General features: G+C 49.3%; 1 protein-coding gene across 1 annotated transcript in view; it reads left to right on the forward strand.

Annotated features, from left to right (window-relative positions):
- Window positions 1-22,530, forward strand: part of LOC119967133 (prolyl endopeptidase-like) — a 160,278-nt gene that overhangs the window by 131,016 nt on the left and 6,732 nt on the right. Inside the window, exon 13 of the mRNA XM_038799252.1 lies at window positions 16,526-16,657. Within this exon, the coding sequence (XP_038655180.1) occupies window positions 16,526-16,657 (132 nt within the window). The remainder of the gene's footprint in view (window positions 1-16,525; window positions 16,658-22,530) is intronic.

Genomic DNA, 22,530 nt, shown 5'->3' on the forward strand with positions numbered 1-22,530 from the left:
CTTTTTTTTAAATGGCCCACGATGTAATCAAAAATATAGATATTAAGCCAAAGGGAGAGGTATTAGGAGGGAACAAATGTTTGGTTGAAGAGATAGGTTTTGAGGGGACGTCGAGGGGTTTAGGGACAGGGCGTATAAGTGGCTGAAAGCAGGATTGACAGTAAGAGTTGCATTTATAAAGCACCCTTTATGACCTCATGATGTCTGCAAGAACTTCAGGCACTAGTAATTTTGAAATGTTTCCAGTAGGAAACCCAGTAGTCAATTTGCTCCTAACAGGGTCCTACTAACCACAGTTTGATAACCAGATAATCTGCTTTAGCAGTTATTTAATGAGATATAAATGTTAACCAGAGCACCAGAAATAATTCAGTTTTTCCACTTTGGAAAAAGTGCCATGTGCCCACCTGAGAGGGTAGATGATGGCTTAACATCTCATCTTTTAGTGCAGCATTCCCACAGCACTGGAGTATTTCCTAAACTTTGTGGTCATGTCTCTGGAGTGAGATCATAGAACTTACAGTGCAGAAGGAGGCCATTCGGCCCATCGAGTCTGCACCGGCTCTTGGAAAGAGCACCCTACCCAAGGTCAACACCTCCACCCTATCCCCATAACCCAGTAACCCCACCCAACACTAAGGGCAATTTTGGACACTAGGGGCAATTTATCATGGCCAATCCACCTAACCTGCACATCTTTGGACTGTGGGAGGAAACCGGAGCATCCGGAGGAAACCCACGCACACACGGGGAGGATGTGCAGACTCCGCACAGACAGTGACCCAAGCCGGAATCGAACCTGGGACCCTGGAGCTGTGAAGCAATTGTGCTATCCACAATGCTACCGTGCTGCCCTAACTCAGAAACAAAAGTGCTACTAATTAGTCACAGCTGGCAATGATGGAATGAATGGGGTGGGAAGGGGCAGTGTTAGAACAAGAGTTTAGAGAGATTTTGCTGTGCTGAAGGAGGTGACAGAGAAGGCAAGTAGCTATGAGAATGAAAATTTCGAATTTGAACTTGAACCAGGATTCAGTGTAGATCAGCAAGGACTGATTAGTGAAATATGGCAGCAGCATTTTGACTAAAAGTTTGAGGGTGGAAGATGGAAGGTTGGCTTTGGAAACATTGGAACAGTTGGAGGTAAAAAGTCCCAAATAACAGATTTCAGCTGCAAATGGGTTGCGGTAGAGTTGGAGATGGATGATATTATGGATTTGGATTGGATTTGTTTATTGTCACGTGTACCAAGGTACAGTGAACAGTATTTTTCTGCGAGCAGCTCAACAGACCATTAAATAAGATCATATTATGGATGTGCAAGTAAATAGTGATGGGCCTGATACAGAGTCGGTAGCTTCACTTTGTGCTGGGTGCAGAGGTGCTAACAGTCAGTTTCCGCACTATAGTATGAATAATCTGTACCGTTGGTTTGGGTACATAAACATGATACTGTGTGAAGATACAATGCTGGATTATCCTGTAGTGCAATAATGTTGATGTACATTTACTGCCAGGTTAATGCTGACAAAGTAATATGGTAATTACTGCTACTCTGCATTGTCCCTTAATTAAATACTGCTCTAACAAAATAATGTAAATGAGCAAAATATTAATTAAAGCAGGGAACTGAGGGCCAGATCTCTTTGAGTAAGCATCCCAACTGAGAGATGTACAGTGCAGAAAAGGCCGTTTGAACCATCGCGTCTGCGCCAGTCAAAAGCAACTACCTAAGTATTCTAATCCATTTTTCAGCACTTGGCCATAGCCTTGTATGCCTTGGCATCACAAATACATATCTAAATACTTCTTAAATGTTATGAGGATCTCTGCATCCACCAGCCTTTCAGGCAGCGAATTTGAAATTCCCACCCCCTGTTTTGATTTCTGGAATGATAACATATGTCATCAGATGTCAAATTAAAAAGTAGGGCATAATTCTTTTTAAATCTTATAAAGATGCATGTTTCCAGTTAACATATTTTTCAGTTAAGCATAATTGGACATAAAACATTTCATGGTAGGGTTTTATGCCTCATTAAGATGAAGTGTAGTTTGAATTTTATTATATGACATGAGTTGAAGTTGTAATACTTGGATTCATTTTATTGATATTGCATGCTAAACAAAGTTTTAAACAAATTTACAGTAGACAAGATGCCTTTGACATGTAAGTGCTAAAGAAATAGAGACTGAAAGGTGATAAATCATTATGTCTCCCAAAACATTTCAGCTGTTTCAATCAGCTTTTCGAACAACTGCATTATTTTGGTTAAAGAGCAAAGAAATGGAGTGATGTTTGTTAGACTGTAAAGTGGTAAACAGTGATAACCCTCAGTTGGGGATCATAATTGTGCAAATTACTTTTCTCAATATATGTATATAACTGACTTAGACTCGTCCGCTATACCAGTGTTTTTCAAAAGAATTTCCTGGAACCACTCTTGCCAACTGGCCAACCTTCGGGACCCACTTGATGGCCGGCACAGACACAATGAGCCAAAGAGCCTTTTTCTGTGTGGTAAAACTTAATACTTTGTCAGTGTTTGGGAAACTGTTGGAGAAAATTATGAATGAGAGAATCTATATCCACTTGGAGAGGCAAGGTTTGATGAGGAATAGCCAGCATGGCTTTGTCACAGGGAGGGCACGCCCAACTAATGTGATTGAGTTTCTTGTGCTTGTGACCAGGTGTGTAAATAACAGTAGTGCAGTTGATGTAGTTTACATGGATTTCAGCAAATTAAACTGTGAGAGAAAGACAAAAGGGATACAGGTTTAAACTAGAGAAGTCTGTGTTTAGGATGGATATCAAGAAATTTTCGCTGAATGATGGCAAGATATGGCAGGGGTGGGGGTCACAGAAAAAGGCAGCGAGTTTCGGTAAAGTTCCAAGGATTTTCCTTCAGTAGCTGAGTGATAGATCTACCATGCGGTACTAGCAGCACTTTGCGATTACTAGAACCCAGTAGAAATGTAAGTTAAAACTTCAGGTGCAAATAAGAATTGTTTTATTTGTCTTCTATTGATTACAATTGAGAGTCATTTAAAAGTCTAATTCTCTAATAAGTCCAGTCAGCACAGGACTCAGGGAGGCAATTTGTAGACAATTGAACTTTCAAAGAATCACAGAAATGATTTTCTTGCTTAGGCAAACAGCTTGCAATAACTTAAAAAGTCAAAGTCAGAAAGTGAAATATGAAAGACAGCAAATCGTTAAGTCAAAGTATACATTGATTCCGGAAAGAGAGAGAGAATGATCCAGATCAGCAACAGCAGCAACTCAGTTCTTGTGTTAGAGAGAGAGAGAATGATCCAGAGAGAGTGTAGAACGATCCGGATAAAAATGACCGAACAAACCTTCACAGTTATACTGTATCATATCTGTCTTCAGCCATCTAATTACACCCCTATGTAATCCTAATTGGTTTGGGTTAGAGTCAAATACATTTGATTTGATGGTAAGCTGTCCATCTTGCAACATGAACCTAAAATGTTTCATAGATGAATTCCTGTACGAGTTATGGAATGCGATTTAGTGCTGTTATCGCAAGAAGCCTGAACTGGTTCGTTGCTGAGGACAATAGCGCCTTTAGGTTCCTGCCCTGTTGTCATGGAGCCTGCCCTGTCCTTGGTCACTTTATCTTGCAAATGTATTTGTTAGCTGAACAAGAATGCTGTTTTAATCTATCTGTTTCTGTGTTCTGTTGAAGCTATGTTTTGAAATGCTGAATGTGTGTTTTGAAATGACCTGAGGTTGAGTGAGTTTTAAAATGGTATTTAATAGACTAGAGGCTTAATGCTAAATAGCTATCTTTTAAACTATCACTTTTACCTATTAGATGTATTAGGAAACAGCGGGCTTCTACACTGAGTCAGATTATAATTGTTCTGTGTCAGATTTAAAGTTGGAGTTATGGTTATTGTGAAGAGTGAGATTAGCAGATCATCGGCAGGTTATAAATAACTATTGGATAATATATAATGCAGGGAAACGTGAAATGATGTATCTTGGAGAGGGACAAAAGGAGATTAAAAGTATTGAATGAAAGAGAAACGAAAACTTGCATTTATATGTAGGCAAGTTCATAGTAGAAGTACATAGAAATAGAAAAATAGATATGCATTAGGAAGAATGATGAAGTTGCCAAAAATGAAGCTGAAAGAGACCTATCTGTGGTAATAGAGTCCTAAGCTTAACATGTCTAACCAATGTAAAAGTCACAATCAACAAAGCCAATAGAATGTTGAACTACATAATGAAAACAGTAGAATATGACAGAGAAAGTCATGCCCAAATTCTTCAAACCCCTGGTTAGACCACACCTTGAATACTTTGTCCAGTTTTAGTCGCTGAGCTATTCCGATGTTGAATGATTGTTAGCATGAGGAAGGCCTACAGAAACTCATACTCGTGAGCATAGAAAGCAAGGTTATCATAGAATCTCTACAGTGCAGAAGGAGGTCATTCAGACCATTGAGTCTAACCGACCCTCTGAAAGAGCATCCTACCCAGGCCTGCTCCCCTACCCCATCCACGTAACCCCACCTAGACGGATTGAACCTAGATCCTTGGTGTTGGGAGGGAGCAGTGCTCACCACTATGCCACCGTGTATTATGAGATGTGATTTTACAGAAGTATATGAGTTAATTTAAAATATTACTTTAAGCTTATTTGCGATAGTATGACATGAGGATATAGGTTGAAACTGGTACACAGTAAATGTAGAACCAATACAGGAGATTCCCCACAAAGTGACCAATGTATGAAATAGAATTGCAGGTGGAACGGTATATTTTCATATGCCCATTCTCTCTTCCAACCTCTGTCATCGGGCAGGAGATACAAAAATCTGAGAACTCGTACCAACATTCAAAAACTGCTTATTCCCTCCAGTTACCAGACTCCTGAATCACCATCTTATGGACTGAACTGATCTCTCCACACATCCTCTCTACTGAGTAACACTATACTCTGTATGCTTCACCCAATGCCTGTGTCTATGTATTTACTTTATGTATTTATTGTATGTCCTATGTATGGAATGATCCGTCTGGGCCGTACGCAGAACAATGCTTTTCACTGAACTTAGTACACATGACAATAAATCCAAATTAAAATATGCAATGCCACGCTTGGCTAACTCTGAATCTGTTTGGAGAATTGGGTGGGGAGATGGCAGATGGAGTTTAATCCGGACAAATGTAAGGTAATGCATTTTGGAAGGTCTAATACAGATAGGGAATATACAGTGAATGGTAGAACACTCGAGCATTTCTTTTTTTTAAAATAATTTTTATTGAAATTTTTACAAAATATAAACATCTTAACTCTATTAAAACAACCGTGGTAACACCCCAAGAACACTACCCACCCAACTTCAAAAGCAACTACAAACAAAAGAGAAAAAAAACAAAAGAGCACCCAAACAACAAAAGGGAAAGAGATAGCACCCGCCACATCCCACAAACCCATGTACACAGTTCTCCCTCCCACCGAACCAAACCCTCCCCCCGGGTTGCTGCTGCTGCCGGCCTGTTTCCCTACCGTTCCGCCAGGAAGTCCAGGAAAGGCTGCCACCGCCTAAAGAACCCTTGTACTGATCCCCTCAGGGCAAATTTCACCTTCTCCAATTTAATGAACCCCGCCATATCATTGATCCAGGCCTCCACGCTTGGAGGGCTCGCATCCTTCCACTGAAGAAGAATCCTCCGCCGGGCTACTAGGGACGTAAAGGCCAGAACACCGGCCTCTTTCGCCTCCTGCACACCCGGCTCCACTGCAACCCCAAATATCGCGAGTCCCCAGCCTGGCTTGACCCTGGATCCCACGACCCTCGACACCGTCCTTGCTACCCCCTTCCAAAACTCGCCCAGCGCTGGGCACGCCCAAAACATATGGGTGTGGTTCGCTGGGCTCCCCGAGCACATACCACACCTGTCCTCACCCCCGAAAAACCTACTCATCCTCGTCCCAGTCATGTGGGCCCTATGCAGCACCTTGAACTGTATGAGGCTAAGCCTCGCACAGGAAGAGGAGGAATTCACTCTCTCCAGGGCATCTGCCCACGTCCCCTCCTCAATCTCCTCACCCAGCTCCTCTTCCCATTTACCCTTCAGTTCCTCCACCGAGGCCTCGTCTACCTCCTGCATCACCCGGTATATGTCCGAAATCCTCCCTCCTCCAACCCACACCCCCGAGAGCAACCGATCCCGCACCCCTCATGGGGGCAGCAAGGGGAACCCCTCCACCTGCTGCCTGGCAAACGCCCTCACCTGCATGTACCTAAACATGTTCCCCGGGGGGAGCCCAAACTTCCCCTCTAACTCCCCCAAGCTAACGAACCTCCCCTCCACAAACATGTCCCTCAACCTCCTAACCCCTGCCCTGTGCAGCCCAGGAATCCGCCGTCAATGCTCCCTGGGACAAACCGATGGTTCCCCCGTATCGGGGCCTCCATCGAGCCCCCAACTTCTCCCCTATGCCGTCTCCATTGCCCCCAAATTTTGAGTGTAGCCGTCACCACCGGGCTCGTGGTATACCTCGTTGGAGGGAGCGGCAACGGTGCCGTTACCAGCGCCTCCAGGCTCGTGCCCACACATGACGCCGCCTCCATCCTCTTCCACGCTGCCCCTTCCTCGTCCATTACCCACTTACGCACCATCACTGCATTGGCAGCCCAATAGTACCCACAGAGGTTGGGCAACGCCAGCCCCCCCCCCCCCTATCCCTGCCTCGGGATAAGGATGGGAAGGAACAGGAACACAAACCTCGGGAGCACCGTCATCTTAACGGACTGCACTCTCCCCGCCAGTGACAGCGGTAACATATCCCACCTCTTAAACTCCTCCTCCATCTGCTCCACCAACCTTGTGAGGTTGAGCTTGTGCAGGGCCCCCCAGCTCCCCGCCACCTGGACCCCTAAGTACCTGAAGCTCTTCCCTGCCTGCTTCAATGGGAACCTACCAATCCCCTCCTCTTGATCCCCCGGATGCACCACAAACACCTTACTCTTGCCCAGGTTCAACTTATACCCCGAGAAACCCCCGAATTCACTAAGAATCGTCATCACCTCCGGCAGCGACACTCTATGCTCCTCCCCACCCCGCACCAGGCCCCTCCAGTTCCCTGACTCCCTCAATGCCATGGCCGGGGGCTCAATCGCCAACGCGAAGAGCAAGGGGGACAGGGGGCACCCCTGTCTCGTCCCCCGGTACAGCCGAAAGTACTCCGACCTCCTATTTGTGGCTACACTCGCCATCGGGGCCTCGTAGAGCAGCCTCACCCACCGGATAAACCCCTCCCCAAACACAAACCTCTCCAACACCTCCCACAAATACTCCCACACAACCCTATCGAAGGCCTTCTCCGCATCCAATGCCACCACTATCTCCGCTTCCCCTTCCATGGCCGGCATCATAATGACATTGAGGAGCCTTCGCACGTTCGTATTCAACTGCCTTCCCTTCACAAACCCCGTCTGGTCCTCATGAATGACCCCGGGCACGCAATCCTCTATTCTAGTGGCCAGGATCTTTGCCAACAGCTTAGCATCGGCGTTCAGCAGCGAAATCGGCCTATATGACCCGCACTGCAGAGGGTCCTTGTCTCGCTTCAGGATCAAGGAAATCAGTGCCCGTGACATAGTTGGGGGCAAAGCCCCCCCCCCCCCCCCCCCCCCCCCCCTTGCCTCGTTAAAGGCCCGGACCAACAGGGGGCCCAACAGGTCCAAATACCTTTTATAAAATTCCGCCGGAAACCCGTCCGGCCCCGGCGCCTTCCCCGACTGCATGCTCTCTATCCCTTTGACCACCTCCTCCAGCTCGATCGGTGCCCCCAGTCTCTCTCCACCTGCTCCTCCTCCACCCTCGGGAATCGCAGCTTGTCCAAGAAGCGCCCCATTCCACCCCCCTCCACCGGGGGCTCCGACCGGTACAGTTCCCCATAGAAGTCTCTGAAGACCCCATTAACATCTACTCCCCTCCGCACCACCTTCCCAGCCTTATCCGTCACTCCCCCAATCTCCCTGGCCGCATCTCGCTTCTGGAGCTGGTGTGCCAGCATCCTGCTCGCCTTCTCCCCGTATTCATACACCGCCCCCTGTGCTTTCCTCCACTGAGCTTCCGCCTTTCTGGTAGTCAATAGGTCGAATCTGGCCTGAAGGCTACGCCTCTCCCCCAGCAATCCCTCCTGTGGGGCCTCCGCATATCTCCTATCCACCCGCAGCATCTCCCCTATCAGTCTCTTCCTCTCCCTCTGCTCTCCCCTCTCCCTATGGGTTCGGATGGAGATCAATTCCCCCCTCATCACCGCCTTCAATGCCTCCCAGACCGTCCCCACCCGAACCTCCCCGTTATCATTGGCCTCAAGGTACCTCTCGATACACCCCCGAACCCTCTCGACCACCTCCTCATCTGCCAGCACACTCGAGCATTTCTATTAGCACATTGAAAAATAAATAATAGACAGTAATTTTGCATTTAATCTCCTTGGGGCAGCACGGTGGCACAGTGGTTAGCACTGCTGCATCACAGACCCAGGTTCAATTCCAGCCTGTAGTTTGCATGCTCTCTCCATGTCTGCGTGGTTTCCTCCCACAGTCCAGAGATTTGCAGGTTAGGTGGATTGGGCACGATAAATCTTTTTAAAAATTGTTTTATTGGCATTTCTCCTATTTATAAACAATTTTATATATATATCACATTTTTCTTAACAGCGTTAATTTACTTTATTGTATAGAAAGGTTTATTTTGTGTTTCTTTTAATTAGTCGTATATACATTTTGCCAACCTCTAGTTCGGTCTATGGTTCCTCGGGGGGCCCCTCCTCCCTTGCATACTCCCTCTGTCCCCCGCTGGTTTCAACTGTGCTTTGCTTTTATTTTCCGGTGGGAGGGGGTGGAATGATTTACTCCACTTCTCTTCTTTTTGCGGTTTCTCCACTTCCTTCGGACCTGGGATGACCTTAATCTTCTCCAGGTGGAGAAATTCTGAGAGGTCAGCAAGCCAGTCTGCAGCTTTGGGTGCTGCTGCTGATCACCAGCCAAGCAGGATTCTCCGGTGTGCGGTTAGGGAAGCAAAAGCAAGGGCATTAGCCACCTTCCCCATGTGTAGTTCTGGTTGCTCCGATACCCCGATGATTGCCACTATTGGGCATGGCTTCACCCTCACCCCACAACCTTGGACATTGCCTCGGCGAAGGCTGTCCAGAACCCAGCAAGTTTGGGACAAGTCCAGAACACATGGGTGTGGTTGGCCGGGCCCCTCTGGCACCGTTAACATTTGTCCTCCACCTCCGGGAAGAACCTGCTCATTTTGGGTTCTGGTCAGGTGCGCTTTGTGCATCACTTTGAGCTGCATTAGGCTGAGCTTTGCGCAGGAGGAGGTAGAATTAGCCCTGCTCAGTGACTTTGCTCCACCCTGCCTCTGTCCCCACTTTGTCCTCCCATTTTTGTCTGGTCTCGTCCAGTAGGGCTCGTCTCGTCTCGTCGAGCTCTGTCCAGTAACTGTCTGTATATTTTCTCACATAGTCCCCCCCGCCCCTCCTTGCTGCCTGTACCTATCAAGTCCTCTAGTAGTGCGGTTTCTGGGGTCCCGGGGTTCCCTACTGTCTCTTTGCAGAGGAAATGTTTCATTTGGAGGTGTCTCATTTCCTGCCCTTTTACTAGTTTCCACTTCCTTGTCAGTTCGTCCAGTGTCGCCAGTCTGCGCCCGTCCCTGACCGTCAGTGTGCCCCGTCCTGCTTCTATCTTTTGAAGGTGGTATCTAGCATGGCTGGGGAGAATCTGTGATTGCCGCAGATGGGGCCATGGGGGCCATTTTAGTTTGCCCAATCATAGGTGAGCTGACAAGGTGGATACAGAACTGGCTAGGTCATAGAAGGCATAGAGTAGCAATGGAAGGATGCTTTTCTGATTGGAGGGCTGTGCCTAGTGGTGTTCCGCAGGGACCAGTGCTGGGACCTTTGCTGTTTGTAGTATATATAAATGATTTTGAGGAAAATGTAACTGGTCTGATGAAGTTTGTGGGCGACACAAAGGTTGGTGGAATTGCGGATAGAGATGAGGACTGTCAGAGGATGCAGCAGGATTTAGAGGGCGGAATTCTCCGCTGGGTCCAAAAATCGGGGAGGCCGTCGTGAACTCGGCCGAGGTTCACAACGGCTTTGGTGCCCGCTCCCCGCACCTAATTCACCCCCACCCAGGGGCTAGGAGTGGGCCCCCGTCATTCCCGGCCGCGGCCTCGTCGCGCCGGAAATGACGCCCGAACGGCGTATCTCTGATGTCATATGCGCGGGTTCCCGGTTCCAACCCACGCATGCGCGGATGACATCAGCGGACAGACGGCACGAACCCGCGCATGCCCGGTGCCGTCTTTCTCCACCTCCGCCCGGCAAGACGTGGCAGCTTGATCTTGCCGGGCGGCGGAGGGGAAAGAGTGCGTACGTTTTGGACACAGACCCGACGATTGGTGAGCACCAATCGCGGGCCTGTCCCCTCCGGAGCACAGTCGCGGTGCTCACGTCCAAATCGGGCCTCTGGATGCCCCAAACGGGCATCTGGCGCCTGTTTCACGAATGCAGCGATCAGATGTGGTTGCTGCCGTGGTGAAACGGGCGTGAAAGGCCGGCCGCTCGGCCCATCAGGCTCGGAGAATCGCTGTTCGCCGTGAAAAACGGCGACGCTGATTTTTCTGAGGTGGGGGGGGGGGGGGGGGGGGGAGAATCGCTGGGGGCGCCAGGGGGGCGTAAAAAATGTCGGAAGGCCCTCCCACGATTCTCCCACGCCACGTGGGAAGTGGAGAATTCAGCCCAGATTGTTTGGAGAATTGGGTGGAGAGATGGCAGCTGGAGTTTAATCCGGACAAATGTGAGGTAATTCATTTTGGAAGGTCTAATACAGGTAGGCAATATACAGTGAATGGTAGAGCCCTCAAGAGTATTGACAGTCAGAGAGATCCTCGTGTACAGGTCCACAGGTCACTGAAAAGGGCAACACAGGTGGAGAAGGTAGTCAAGAAGGCATACGGCATGCTTGCCTTCATTGGCCGGCAAATTGAGTATAAAAATTGGCAAGTCATGTTGCAACTCTATAGAACCTTAGTTAGGCCACACATGGAGGAGAGTGTTCAATTCTGGTTGCCACACTACCAGAAGGATGTGGCTTTAGAGAGGTGCAGACAAGATTTATCAGGATGTTGCCTGGTATGGAGGGAATTAGCTATGAGGAGACATTGAATAAATTTGGTTTGTTCTCACTGGAACGAAGGAGGTTGAGGGGTGACCTAATAGAGGTCTACAAAATTATGAGGGGTATAGACAGTGTGGATAGTCTGAGACTTTTTCCCAGGGTGGAGGGGTCAATTTCTAGGGGGCATAGGTTTAAGGTGCGAGGGGTAAGGTTTAGAGGAGATGTATGAGGCAAGTTTTTTTACACAAAGGGTAGTGGGTGCCTGAAACTCGCTGCCGGAGGCGGTGGTGGAAGCAGGGACGATAGTGACATTTAAGGGGCATCTTGACAAATACATGAAAAGGATGGGAATAGAGGGATACGGACCCTGGAAGTGTCGAAGATTTTAGTTTAGACGGGCAGCATGGTCGACGCAGGCTCGGAGGGCCGAAGGCCCTGTTCCTGTGCTGTACTTTTCTTTGTTCTTTATTCTCAGCGTGGCCGCTACCACTGGGCTTGTTGTATATCTTCTTGTGGGGGATGGGAGTGCTGCTCCTCCAGCTCTGCCCCTCCCCCATTTGGGTTCACTGGGAATGCCTCACTTTTGCCCAGGTTAAGTTTGTAGCCCAAAAAGGTTCCAAACTCTTTCAGGATTTGCAGTATTGTTTTCAGTTCCTCCTGTGGATTTGAGACAGAGGAGCAGGTCATCTGCATAGAGTGAAACACGGTGCTCTCTATCTCCTCTCTGGATCCCCTTCCAGGTTTTCGCATCCCACAGGGCTATCGTCAGGGGTTTGATCGCTAGCGTAGTCAAGAGTGAGGACAGGGGACAGCCTGTCTTGTTCCTCTCTGTAGCTGGAAGTATTCAGAGCTGGTGGTGTTAGTTTGGACGCTCGCTTTGGAAGCGTTGTACAGGTGCCTCATCCAGGCGGTTGACCCGACTCCTAGCACAAACCATTCCAGTACCTCGAGGAGGTACTTCCATTCGACTCTGTCGGAAGCCTTTGGGCATGATAAATTGTCCATTTGTGTCCAAATGATTAGGTTGTACTACAAGGTGGCGGCTTGGGCCTTGGTGCAAAAAACAATACAGCTCAGGAACTGGCCTTTTGGCCCTCCAGGCCTACGCCAATCACGTGTCCGATCTAGACATACCACCTGTATCCTTCAATACCCCGTTTATTCATGTGTCCATCCAGATAAGCCGTAAAGGTCACTCTTTCATAGGGTCTTTCAGACGGTCGGTGCAGACTTGTTGGGCTGAATGGCCTTATTCTGCACTGTAGGGTTTCTATGATGATCGTTTCTCAAAATTTTGACGTGGTTTGATGAGGTAAATGGGAATAAATATTTTTTGTGATTGGTGAATTGAGAATTAGAGCATTGAAATTAAAGATAACCTACGAAAACAATGAACGGAGTGGTTTGGAGAATGTTTACTTTTACAGAAGGTCATTGAAACATGAAAGTGATGGAAGTACAATCCACAATACTATTTAAAAGACCAATGGGTTTGTATCGACAAGAAAAATTTTAAAGGGTGTGGGGAAAGACCACGGAAATGGGACAAGGTGAATTGATCATTGTAGGTTGAGATTTATTTGGTTCATAAAGGAATGTTAGATGTAGAACTGTAGCTATATAACTATGGCATTGCAGTTGAGTGAGAACTACTCCTTGCTGTATTTTCTAACTTAATCACTGGGTGTTGACCAAGGGTTCCTTGTCTGACTTTTGTTTCCTCTTCTGCAATTAGGCTCTGCGATTAGCCTTAATTCCTATCTGTGTCCTGATAGCTTACTGAGTACACACCATTGATCAAACCTGGATCTTCCTAGCCTTTATGCCTTAGTACTGCACTATAAAGGAAACTTCTACACTCTACAGAATTGATCCTGTTTTTTAAGGCGGAGCAAAAAGAGACTTCCGGTGGCGGCGACGCGGAGCTAAACCGCACGTTCGGCAGCTCCTGCTTTTTTTGGACTTTCGGGCTCTTTTAAGAGCCCGCAACGGTGCTGTTTTGACTTTTCCCCGGGGGGAAACACAGCCAGTGTGTCCAGCGGCTGGTGGATGGACTGGACTCGCAGTGGAGCGGTCCAAAAGTCGGCTTTACAGCAGAGGAAGGAGAGAGGCAGAAAAAGCCAGATGGCGGCGGGCGGGGAAGCAGCAGTAGCATGGCAGCAGTGGGCGCGGGAGCAGCAGGAGCTGCTTCAGCGCTCCTTCAAGGAGCTCAAAGCTGAGATCTTGGAGCCGTTTAAGGCCTCGCTGGACAAGCTGGTGGCAACTCAGACAGCCCAGGCCGTGGAGATTCGGGAGCTGCAGCAAAAGGCTTTGGACAACGAGGATAAGCTTTTGGGCCTGGCAGTGAAAGTGGAGTCGCACGAGGCGCTGCACAAGAAATGGCTGACGAGGATGGAGAACCGCTCCCGCCGGAAGAATCTGCGGATTTTGGGCCTCTCGGAGGGGCTGGAAGGCTCGGATTTGGGGCCTATGTGGCCCTAATGTTGAACTTGCTGATGGGTGCGGGATAGTTTCGTGGTCCCCCTGGAGCTGGAGGGCGCCCATCGAGTGCTGCAGCGGAAGCCGAGGCCGAACGAGCCGCCCAGGGCGGTACTGGTCCGTTTTCACCGCTTGGTCGACTGGGAGTGCGTGTTGAGATGGGCGAAGAAGGAGAGGAGCAGCAGGCGGGAGAACACGGACGTTAGGATTTATCAGGACTGGAGCGCGGAGGTGGCGAAGAGAAGGGCTGGCTTCAATCGAGCGAAGGGAGTGCTTCATAGGAAGGGGGTGACGTTTGGCCTTCTACAGCCGGCTCGCCTCTGGGTCACTTACAAGGATCGCCAGCTCTATTTTGACTCTCCGGCGGAGGCCTGGGCTTTTGTACAGGCAGAGAACTTGGACTCGAACTGAGGACTGGGGAAAAATGTACTTTGTTTGGAGGCTTTGCCCTCCTGGGTATCCTGTCGTTTATATTGGCTGTGTTTGCTGATTGATGTTGCCTGTTCGTTTTCGCTATTTTGTTTTTTTCGGGGTTTTCTGGGCTGTTGTTTATTTAATGTGGTGTTTTTTTTTTGGTTTGTCCACAGGTGGGTTGGGGAGTAGTTTGGGGTCCCGATAGGTTATGTGTCCGTCTTTTTCCCGCGTGTTGGGTTGAGGGGCGGAGCTCGGGTTGGAAGCTCTGCTTTCTTCCCGCGCCGGAGGAATAGGGGGCGGGGCCGGCGCTGGTAGGGAGGGATTGGTGGCTGTGTTGCGTCGGGGGGGGGGGGGGGGGGGGGGGGGGGGGTCGTGGTTAGGGGGGGAGTGGCCGGGGTCAGCAGAAGTCAGCTGACTCAAGGAAGCACAATGTTAGGGGTAATGCAGCTGGGGGGCCCTAGCTTGGGGGGGCGTGGGGGGGTTTGGGCGGGAGGAAGAAGGGGGAGGTACTGGGTTGTTGCTGCAGGGACTGTGAGGGAATGGATGGTGAAGGGGGGTTGGGAGGGGGGGTCTGCCACCGTGGGGAGCAGGCTTGGGGGGTTCCCTGGGCACGTGGCGGGTTGAGGAAGAACTATGGCTGATCGGGGGAGGGGGATGCCCCCCCGTCCCCCCCCCGGGTTCAGCTGGTCACATGGAACGTGAGGGGGCTGAATGGTCCAGTGAAGCGATCCCGGGTCTTGGCTCACTTGAGGGGGTTGGGAGCGGATGTGGCTATGCTCCAGGAGACGCACCTCAGGGTTACGGATCAGGTGAGGCTAAGAAAAAGTTGTGTGGGACAGGTGTTTCACCTGGGGGTTGATTCGAAGAACTGTGGAGTGGCAATTTTGGTCGGTAAGAGCCTGTTGTTTGTTGCGTCCAAAGTGGTGGCGGATAGTGCAGGTAGATATGTGATGGTGAGTGGGAGACTTCAGGGGGAGCGGGTGGTCTTGGTTAATGTTTATGCTCCCAACTGGGACGATGCGGGCTTCATGCGGCGAATGCTGGGCCTGATCCCGGACCTGGAGACAGGGGAATTGATCCTGGGTGGGCACTTTAACACGGTGCTGGATCCGGCTCTGGATCGCTCGAAGTCCAGGACGGGCAGGAGGCCGGCAGCGGCCTCGGTGCTGAGGGGGTTCATGGATCAGATGGGGGGGGGGGGTGGACCCTTGGAGGTTTTTGGAGCCGGGGGGGTAGGGAGTTCTCCTTTTTCTCCCATGTTCATAAGGCGTACTCCCGGATTGATTTTTTTGTGCTTAGCAGGGCGCTAATCCCGAGAGTAGTGGGGGCAGAGTATTCGGCGATAGCCATTTCTGATCATGCACCACATTTAGTGGATCTGGAGCTGGGGGAGGGGAAGGATGAACGCCCGCTGTGGAGGCTGGATGTGGGGCTTTTGGCAGAGGAGGAAGTGTGCGGGCGGATCCGTAGGGGCATAGAGGGGTATCTAGAAACCAATGATAACGGGGAGGTGCAAGTTGGGGTGGTTTGGGAAGCGCTAAAGGCAGTAGTCAGAAGGGAGCTGATATCTATTCGGGCGCACAGGGAGAGGGCCAAGAGGGAGAGGCTGGTGGAGAAAATGGTACGGGTGGATAGGAGATATGAGGGTGAAACCCATGCAGGAACGGGGAGAATGTGCAAACTCCACACGAACAGTGACCCGGGGCCGGGATCAAACCCGGGGCCTCGGCACTGTAGGCAGCAGTGCTAGCCACTACACCAGAGCTAGCCACTACGCCCCTTCACTAGAGTAACTGCTATAGCATTTGAAGCTGTGACAGATTAATTATTCTTAGCTTTCATTCTGATTTATTTAAAGCAGTGTTGACCATTTTAATCTTCTACAGGAAATCTGCAGGAAGTGGGGAAGCACAATCTGATGGAAAATACCTAGACTGCTGACTTCCTTAAGACTTTTCTTACATCTGCCTCTTTGACCAAACGTTTGACCATGTGCCTTATATTGCCTATGTAGCTCGGTATCTAATTTTGCTTTTTAATGTTCCGATGAAGTGTCTATTAGAGACACTATATAAATGAGTTCTTTGGCAGTCCAAACCACAATCCTAGGGGGATTAACCCACAGGTGTGATTAATTTATTCACTTCTGCCCTTTCACCAGCCAGTGCATGCAGACATACTGCCACCAAAATGAAGGTTCATTTGTCATTTTAGCAATGGTTGTTCTAATGTAATACATATCAGTCTTCTAAAAATATCAAGTACACTAAATATTATATACACATATTGAAACTTTTGTCAATGTGGCTGTCTGGTAGCAGAATTTGGGTACACTTGGGTTATTCGTTAATATATCACTAATATTATTAACTGGACCATTGAAAACTGAATATGAAATTGATTATAGAATCTTAACTAAAATATATTTGTGCCTTGTTTGCAGGAGGTATGCTGGAAAACAAGCAGAATTGTTTTGATGACTTTCAATGTGCTGCTGAAGTTCTCATCAAAAAGGGCTACACTACTTCAAAAAAACTGACCATTAATGGAGGCTCTAATGGTGGTCTGTTAGTGGGTATGTTGATGTTTTTTTTAATTTATTTACAGGATATGGGCATCGCTGGTTAGGCCAGCATGTATTGCCCATCCCTAGCTGCACTTCAGAAGGTGGGGGTGAGTTGTCTTCTTGAACCACTGCAGTCCCTGAGGTGTAGGTACACCCACTGCTGTTTGGGAGGGAGTTCCAAGATGTTGTCCCAGCGACAAAGAAGGAGCAGCGATATATTTCCAAGTCAGGGTGGTGAGTGATTTGGAGGGGAACATCCTGAGGTTTTCAGATGTCTGCTGCTCTTGTCCTTCCAGATGCTAGTGGTCATGGGTTTGGAAGGTGTTGTCTAAACAACTTTGGTGAGCTACTGCAGTACATCTTGTAGATGGTACACACGGCTGCCACTGTTCGTTGGTGGTAGAGGACTTAAATATTTGTAGAAGGGGGAGCAATTAAGCAAGCTGCTTTGTGGTGGATGGTGTTGAGCTTCTTGAGTGTTATTGGAGCTGCACTCATCCAGGTAAGTGGAAAGTATTCCATTACATTCCTGACTTGTACCTTGTAGATGGTGGCCAATCTTTGGGGGGAGTGGGTGAGGGGGCCAAGAGGTGTGTTATTCACGCTAGCATTCCAAGTCTTTGACCTGCCCTGGTATCCACAGTATTAATGTGGCTAGTCCAGTTCATAGAATAGAATCACAGAATTTACAGTGCAGAAGGAGGTCATTCGGCCCATCGAGTCTGCTCCAACCCTTGGAAAGAACACCCTACCTAAGCCCACACCTCCACCCTAACCCTGTAACCCAGTAACCCCACCTAAGGGACAGCACGGTGGCACAGTGAGTAGCACTGCTGCCTCACAGCGCCGAGGTCCCAGGTTCGATCCCGGCTCTGGGTCACTGTCCGGGTGAAGTTTGCGCATTCTCCCCGTGTTTGCGTGGGTTTCGCCCCCACAACCCAAAGATGTGCAGGGTAGGTGGATTGACCACGCTAAATTGCCCCTTAATTGGAAAAAACGAATTGGGTACTCTAAATTTTTTTTTTAAAGTAACCCCACCTAAGCTTTTTGGACACGAAGTCCAATTTAGCATGGCCAATCCACCTAACCTGCACATCTTTGAACTGTGGGAGGAAACCGAAGCACACGGAGGAAACCCACGCATACACGGGGAGAACGTTCAGACTCCGCGCAGAATGTGACCCAAGCCGGGAATCGAAACTGGGACCCTGGAGCTGTGAAGCAACTGTGCTACCACACCGCCCACTGTACGTTCAGTTTCTGATCACTGGTAATCCCCCAGGATGTTGATTGCGGGGGTTTCAGCGATGGTAATGCCATTGAATGTCAAGAAGGTGGTGGTTAGATCCTCTCTTGTAGCAGATAGTCATTGCCTGGCATGTGTGGTGCGAATGTAACTTGCCACTTGTCAGCCCAAGCCTGGATATTGGCCAGGTCTTGCTGCATTTGGACATGGACTGCTTCATTATCTGAGGAGTAACGAATGGTGCTGAACATAGCACAGTCATCCACAAACATCCCCACTTCTGACCTTATGATGGAAGGGAGGTCATTGATGAAGCACCAGAAGATGATTGGCCCTGGACACTACCATGAGGAACTCCTGCAGTGGTGTCCTGGAGTTGAGATAATTGACCTCCAACCACCACAACCCTTTGTGCCAGGTATGGCTCCAAACAGTGGAGAGTTTTTCCCCCGATTCCCATTGATTCCAGTTTAGCTAGGGCTCATGATGCCATGCTCGATCAAATGATGCCTTTATGTCAAGGGCAGTCACTCTTACCTCACCTCAGGCATTCCGCTCTTTTGTCCGTGTTTGAACCATGGTTGTAATGAGGACAGGAGCTGAGTGACACGCGTGGAGCCTAAACTGAGCATCCGTGAACAGGTTATTAATGTTTAAGTGCTGCTTGATAGCACTGGGTTTTTTAAAATGTTTTTATTCCAAATTTTTCAATAATTTTTACAAAACACTACAAAAAAGAGAATAATACAAAGAAAACAAAGCAATATATCAACAAAAACCACTTAACCTTCTATCCAGCTAAGAATTTAACAAACAAAACAAAATAGGGCATCTGCCCCTAACTAATAACGTGAAAACAGCTCACCCATTCCCCCCCCACCCCTCCCCCCCAGGTTGCTGCTGCTGCTGACCTCCACCTATCGTTCCGCGAGAAAGCCAAGGAATGGTTGCCACCGCCTGGAGAACCCCTGCACAGACCCTCGCAAGGCAAACTTTATCTTCTCCAACCTGAGAAACCCAGTCATGTCACTGATCCAAGCCTCCACGCTTGGGGGATTCGCGTCCCTCCACATTAACAAGAGCCTTCTCCGGGCTACCAAGGAGGCAAAGGCCAGAACTCCGGCCTCTTTCGACTCCTGCACTCTCGGATCTTCCGATACCCCAAATATCGTTAACCCCCAACTCTGCTTTACCCGCGTGTCCAAGATCTTGGACATAGCCTTTGCAAAGCTCTTCCAAAATTCCGTAAGTGCCGGGCATGCCCAGAACATATGAGCATGATTAGCTGGGCTCCCTGAACACCTCACACACCTGTCCTCTACCCCAAAAAACGTACTCACTCTTGCCCCTGTCATATGTGCCCGATGCACCACTTTAAACTGAATCAGGCTGAGCCTGGCACAAGATGAGGAGGAATTGACCCTGCCCAGGGCGTCAGCCCACAGGCCCTCGCCCAGCTCCTCCTCCCACTTGCCCTTTAGCTCTTCCACCGAGATCATCTCCGCAACTCCTGGTATATTTCCGATATCTTGCCATCCCCAACCCACACGCCCTATCCTGTATCCTCCGAACAGGCAGCCATGGGAATTCCCGCACCTGCTTTTTCACGAACGCCCGAACCTGCATGTACCTAAAGGTATTCCTCAGGGGTAGCCCAAATTTCTCTTCCAGCGCCCTCTGACTGGCAAAGGTACCATCAATAAACAAGTCCCCCATTCTTTTGATTTCCGCCAAATGCCAACTTAGGAACCCACCATCTATCCTACCTGGAACGAACCTATGATTGTTCCGTATCGGGGTCCAAACTGAGGGCTCCCCCCCCCCCCCCCATGCCGTCTCCACTGCCCCCAGATGCTCAATGTCGCCGCCACCACTGGGCTCGTGGTGAACCACGTCGGTGGAAGCGGCAACGATGCCGTCACCAGTGCCCCCAAGCTAGTGCCTATACTGGACGACGCTTCTAGACGTTTCCACGCCATTCCCTCTCCCTCCATTACCCACTTCCGAATCATAGACACATTCGCTGCCCAGTAATAGCTGCACAAGTTCGGCAGTGCCACCTCCTCCCCCCCCACCCCCCTCACGACTGCGCTCCAAGAACAGTCTCTTAACCCGCGGGGTCTTATTTGCCCACACAAATCCCGTAATACTCCTATTTACCCGCTTAAAGAAGAACTTGGGGATGAGAACAGGCAGGCACTGGAAGGCAAACAGGAACCTAGGGAGAACCGTCATTTTTACGGACTGCACCCTACCCGCCAGGAAGAGTGGCAACACATCCCACCTCTTAAAGTCCTCCTCCATCTGATCCACCAGGCGTGCGAGATTGAGCTTGCGTAAAACCCGCAACTCCTGGCTTCCTGGATACCCAAGTACCGAAAGCTTCCTTCCACCATCTTAAGCGGTAGCTCCCCCAATCTCTTTTCCTGGCCCCTCGCATGCACCACAAAAAGCTCGCTTTTCCCCACATTTAACTTGTATCCCGAGAAGTTTCCAAAATCCCTCAGAATCTGCATAACCTCTCCCATCCCCTCCACCGGATCTGCAATATCCAAAAGCAGGTCATCCGCTTACAGTGAAACGCGGTGTCGTCGCCCCCTCCCCCCGGACCAATCTCCTCCAGTTTCTGGATTCTCTCAACGCCATGGCCGACGGTTCAATCGCCAGGGCAAACAGCAGGGGGGACAAAGGGCACCCCTGCCTCGTTTCACGATATAACCTGAAATACTCTGACCGCAGCCGGTTCGTCGAAATACTCGCTACTGGTGCCTGGTACTCCCACTTCACTCAATCAAAGGCTTTCTCCGCGTCCATTGCCACTACTACTTCTGCGCCCCTCCCCTCCGAGGGCATCATGATCACATTCAGGAGCCTTCGCACATTCACGTTCAGCTGCCTGCCCTTCACAAACCCTGTCTGATCCTCATGAATCACTCCCGGTACACAATCCTCAATCCTAGTGGCCAGGATCTTGGCCAACAGTTTAGCATCTACATTAAGAAGCACACTGGGCTAAATCGCTGGCTAAAAGCAGGCCAGCAGCACGGTTCGATTCCTGTAACAGTGTCCCCGAACAGGCGCCAGAATGTGGCGACTAGGGGCTTTTCACAGTAACTTCATTGAAGCCTACTTGTGACAATAAGCAATTTTCATTTTCAAATTTCATTTGAAGAAGTGAAATTGGCCTATAGGAGCCGCATTGCAACGGGTCCTTATCACGCTTGAGGATAAGCGAGATCAAAGCCTGCAACATCGTCGGGGGGAGGATTCCCTTTTCCTTAGCCTCGTTAAAGGTTCTCAGCAACAGCGTGCCCAACAACTCTGAGAACTTCCTGTACAACTCAACAGGGAATCCATCCGGCCCCGGGGCCTCACCCGCCTGCATACTCCCCAACCCCTTAGCCAACTCCTCCATCCCAATCGGCTTGATAGCACTGTTGATGACCCTTTCCATCATTTTTCTTTTGATGGAGAGTAGACTGATACAGCAGTAATTGGCTGTGTTTTTTGTCCTGTTTCCTGTGTACAGGACACACCTGGGCAATTTTCCACATTGCCGGGCAGATGCCAGTGTTGTAGCTGTACTGGAACAGCTTGGCTAGGGGTTTGACAAGTTCTGGAGCCCAAGTCTTCAGTACTATTGTGATGTTGTACGAAATAAGTAATGGCATTATGGGAAAACTGGCCAACTACTTGGCAGCACGGTAGCATGGTGGTTAGCATAAATGCTTCACAGCTCCAGGGTACCAGGTTCGATTCCCGGCTGGGTCACTCTGTGTGGAGTCTGCACGTCCTCCCCGTGTGTGCGTGGGTTTCCTCCGGGTGCTCCGGTTTCCTCCCACAGTCCAAAGATGTGCGGGTTAGGTGGATTGGCCATGCTAAATTGCCCGTAGTGTCCTAAAAAGTAAGGTTGGGGGGGGGGGGGGGTTTGTTGGGTTACGGGTATAGGGTGGATACTTGAATTTGAGTAGGGTGATCATTGCTCGGCACAACATCGAGGGCCGAAGGGCCTGTTCTGTGCTGTACTGTTTTATGTTCTAATGTAAGAAAAGCTGACTTTGCATGACTTAAAGCCTGAATAAGATTGGAGACGGTCAAGCCATTCCGAAATGCCTGACCTCCGCAACTTCTGATCAGACTAACTCGTCATAACCCAAGGCAGTCTAAATAAGACAAGATAAGGTCAGGAAGGAACAAGTCCCCTCCGACCTTTTAATGTTCCATCAAAGGACAAGGTAATGGTACGAGTGATGAGACAAAGAGTCCTGGAAGGTCAGCAAGGTGATGCATGTTTTATGATATTGCTTCTGTTTATACTTCTGATCGAATTCCTGACTAAGCTGTAGTCACATAATCCTGATTCTGATAATGTATAAATTCTGAGCTGATTCTCTGTGAAAGCGCGAACTTAGAAAGGAATCAGCAGTAATACTAACTGCTCTCTGACCTCAAGTTTCAGCCATTACTGCATGCAGTCTGTTTGTAAATAAAGCCTTGTTATTTTTCCATAACGAGCGTTGTTGAATCTTTCTACCACAGTCCAGAAGCGGGAAAAATATTGACTTCTACACTATTGCCGGGATATTGTCAGGGCCCCTGGTCTTTGCAGTATCCAGTGCCTTCAGCCATTTCATGA

This window comes from Scyliorhinus canicula, chromosome 6 (genome assembly GCF_902713615.1).
Source record: "Scyliorhinus canicula chromosome 6, sScyCan1.1, whole genome shotgun sequence".
NCBI classification, from domain to species: domain Eukaryota; kingdom Metazoa; phylum Chordata; class Chondrichthyes; order Carcharhiniformes; family Scyliorhinidae; genus Scyliorhinus; species Scyliorhinus canicula.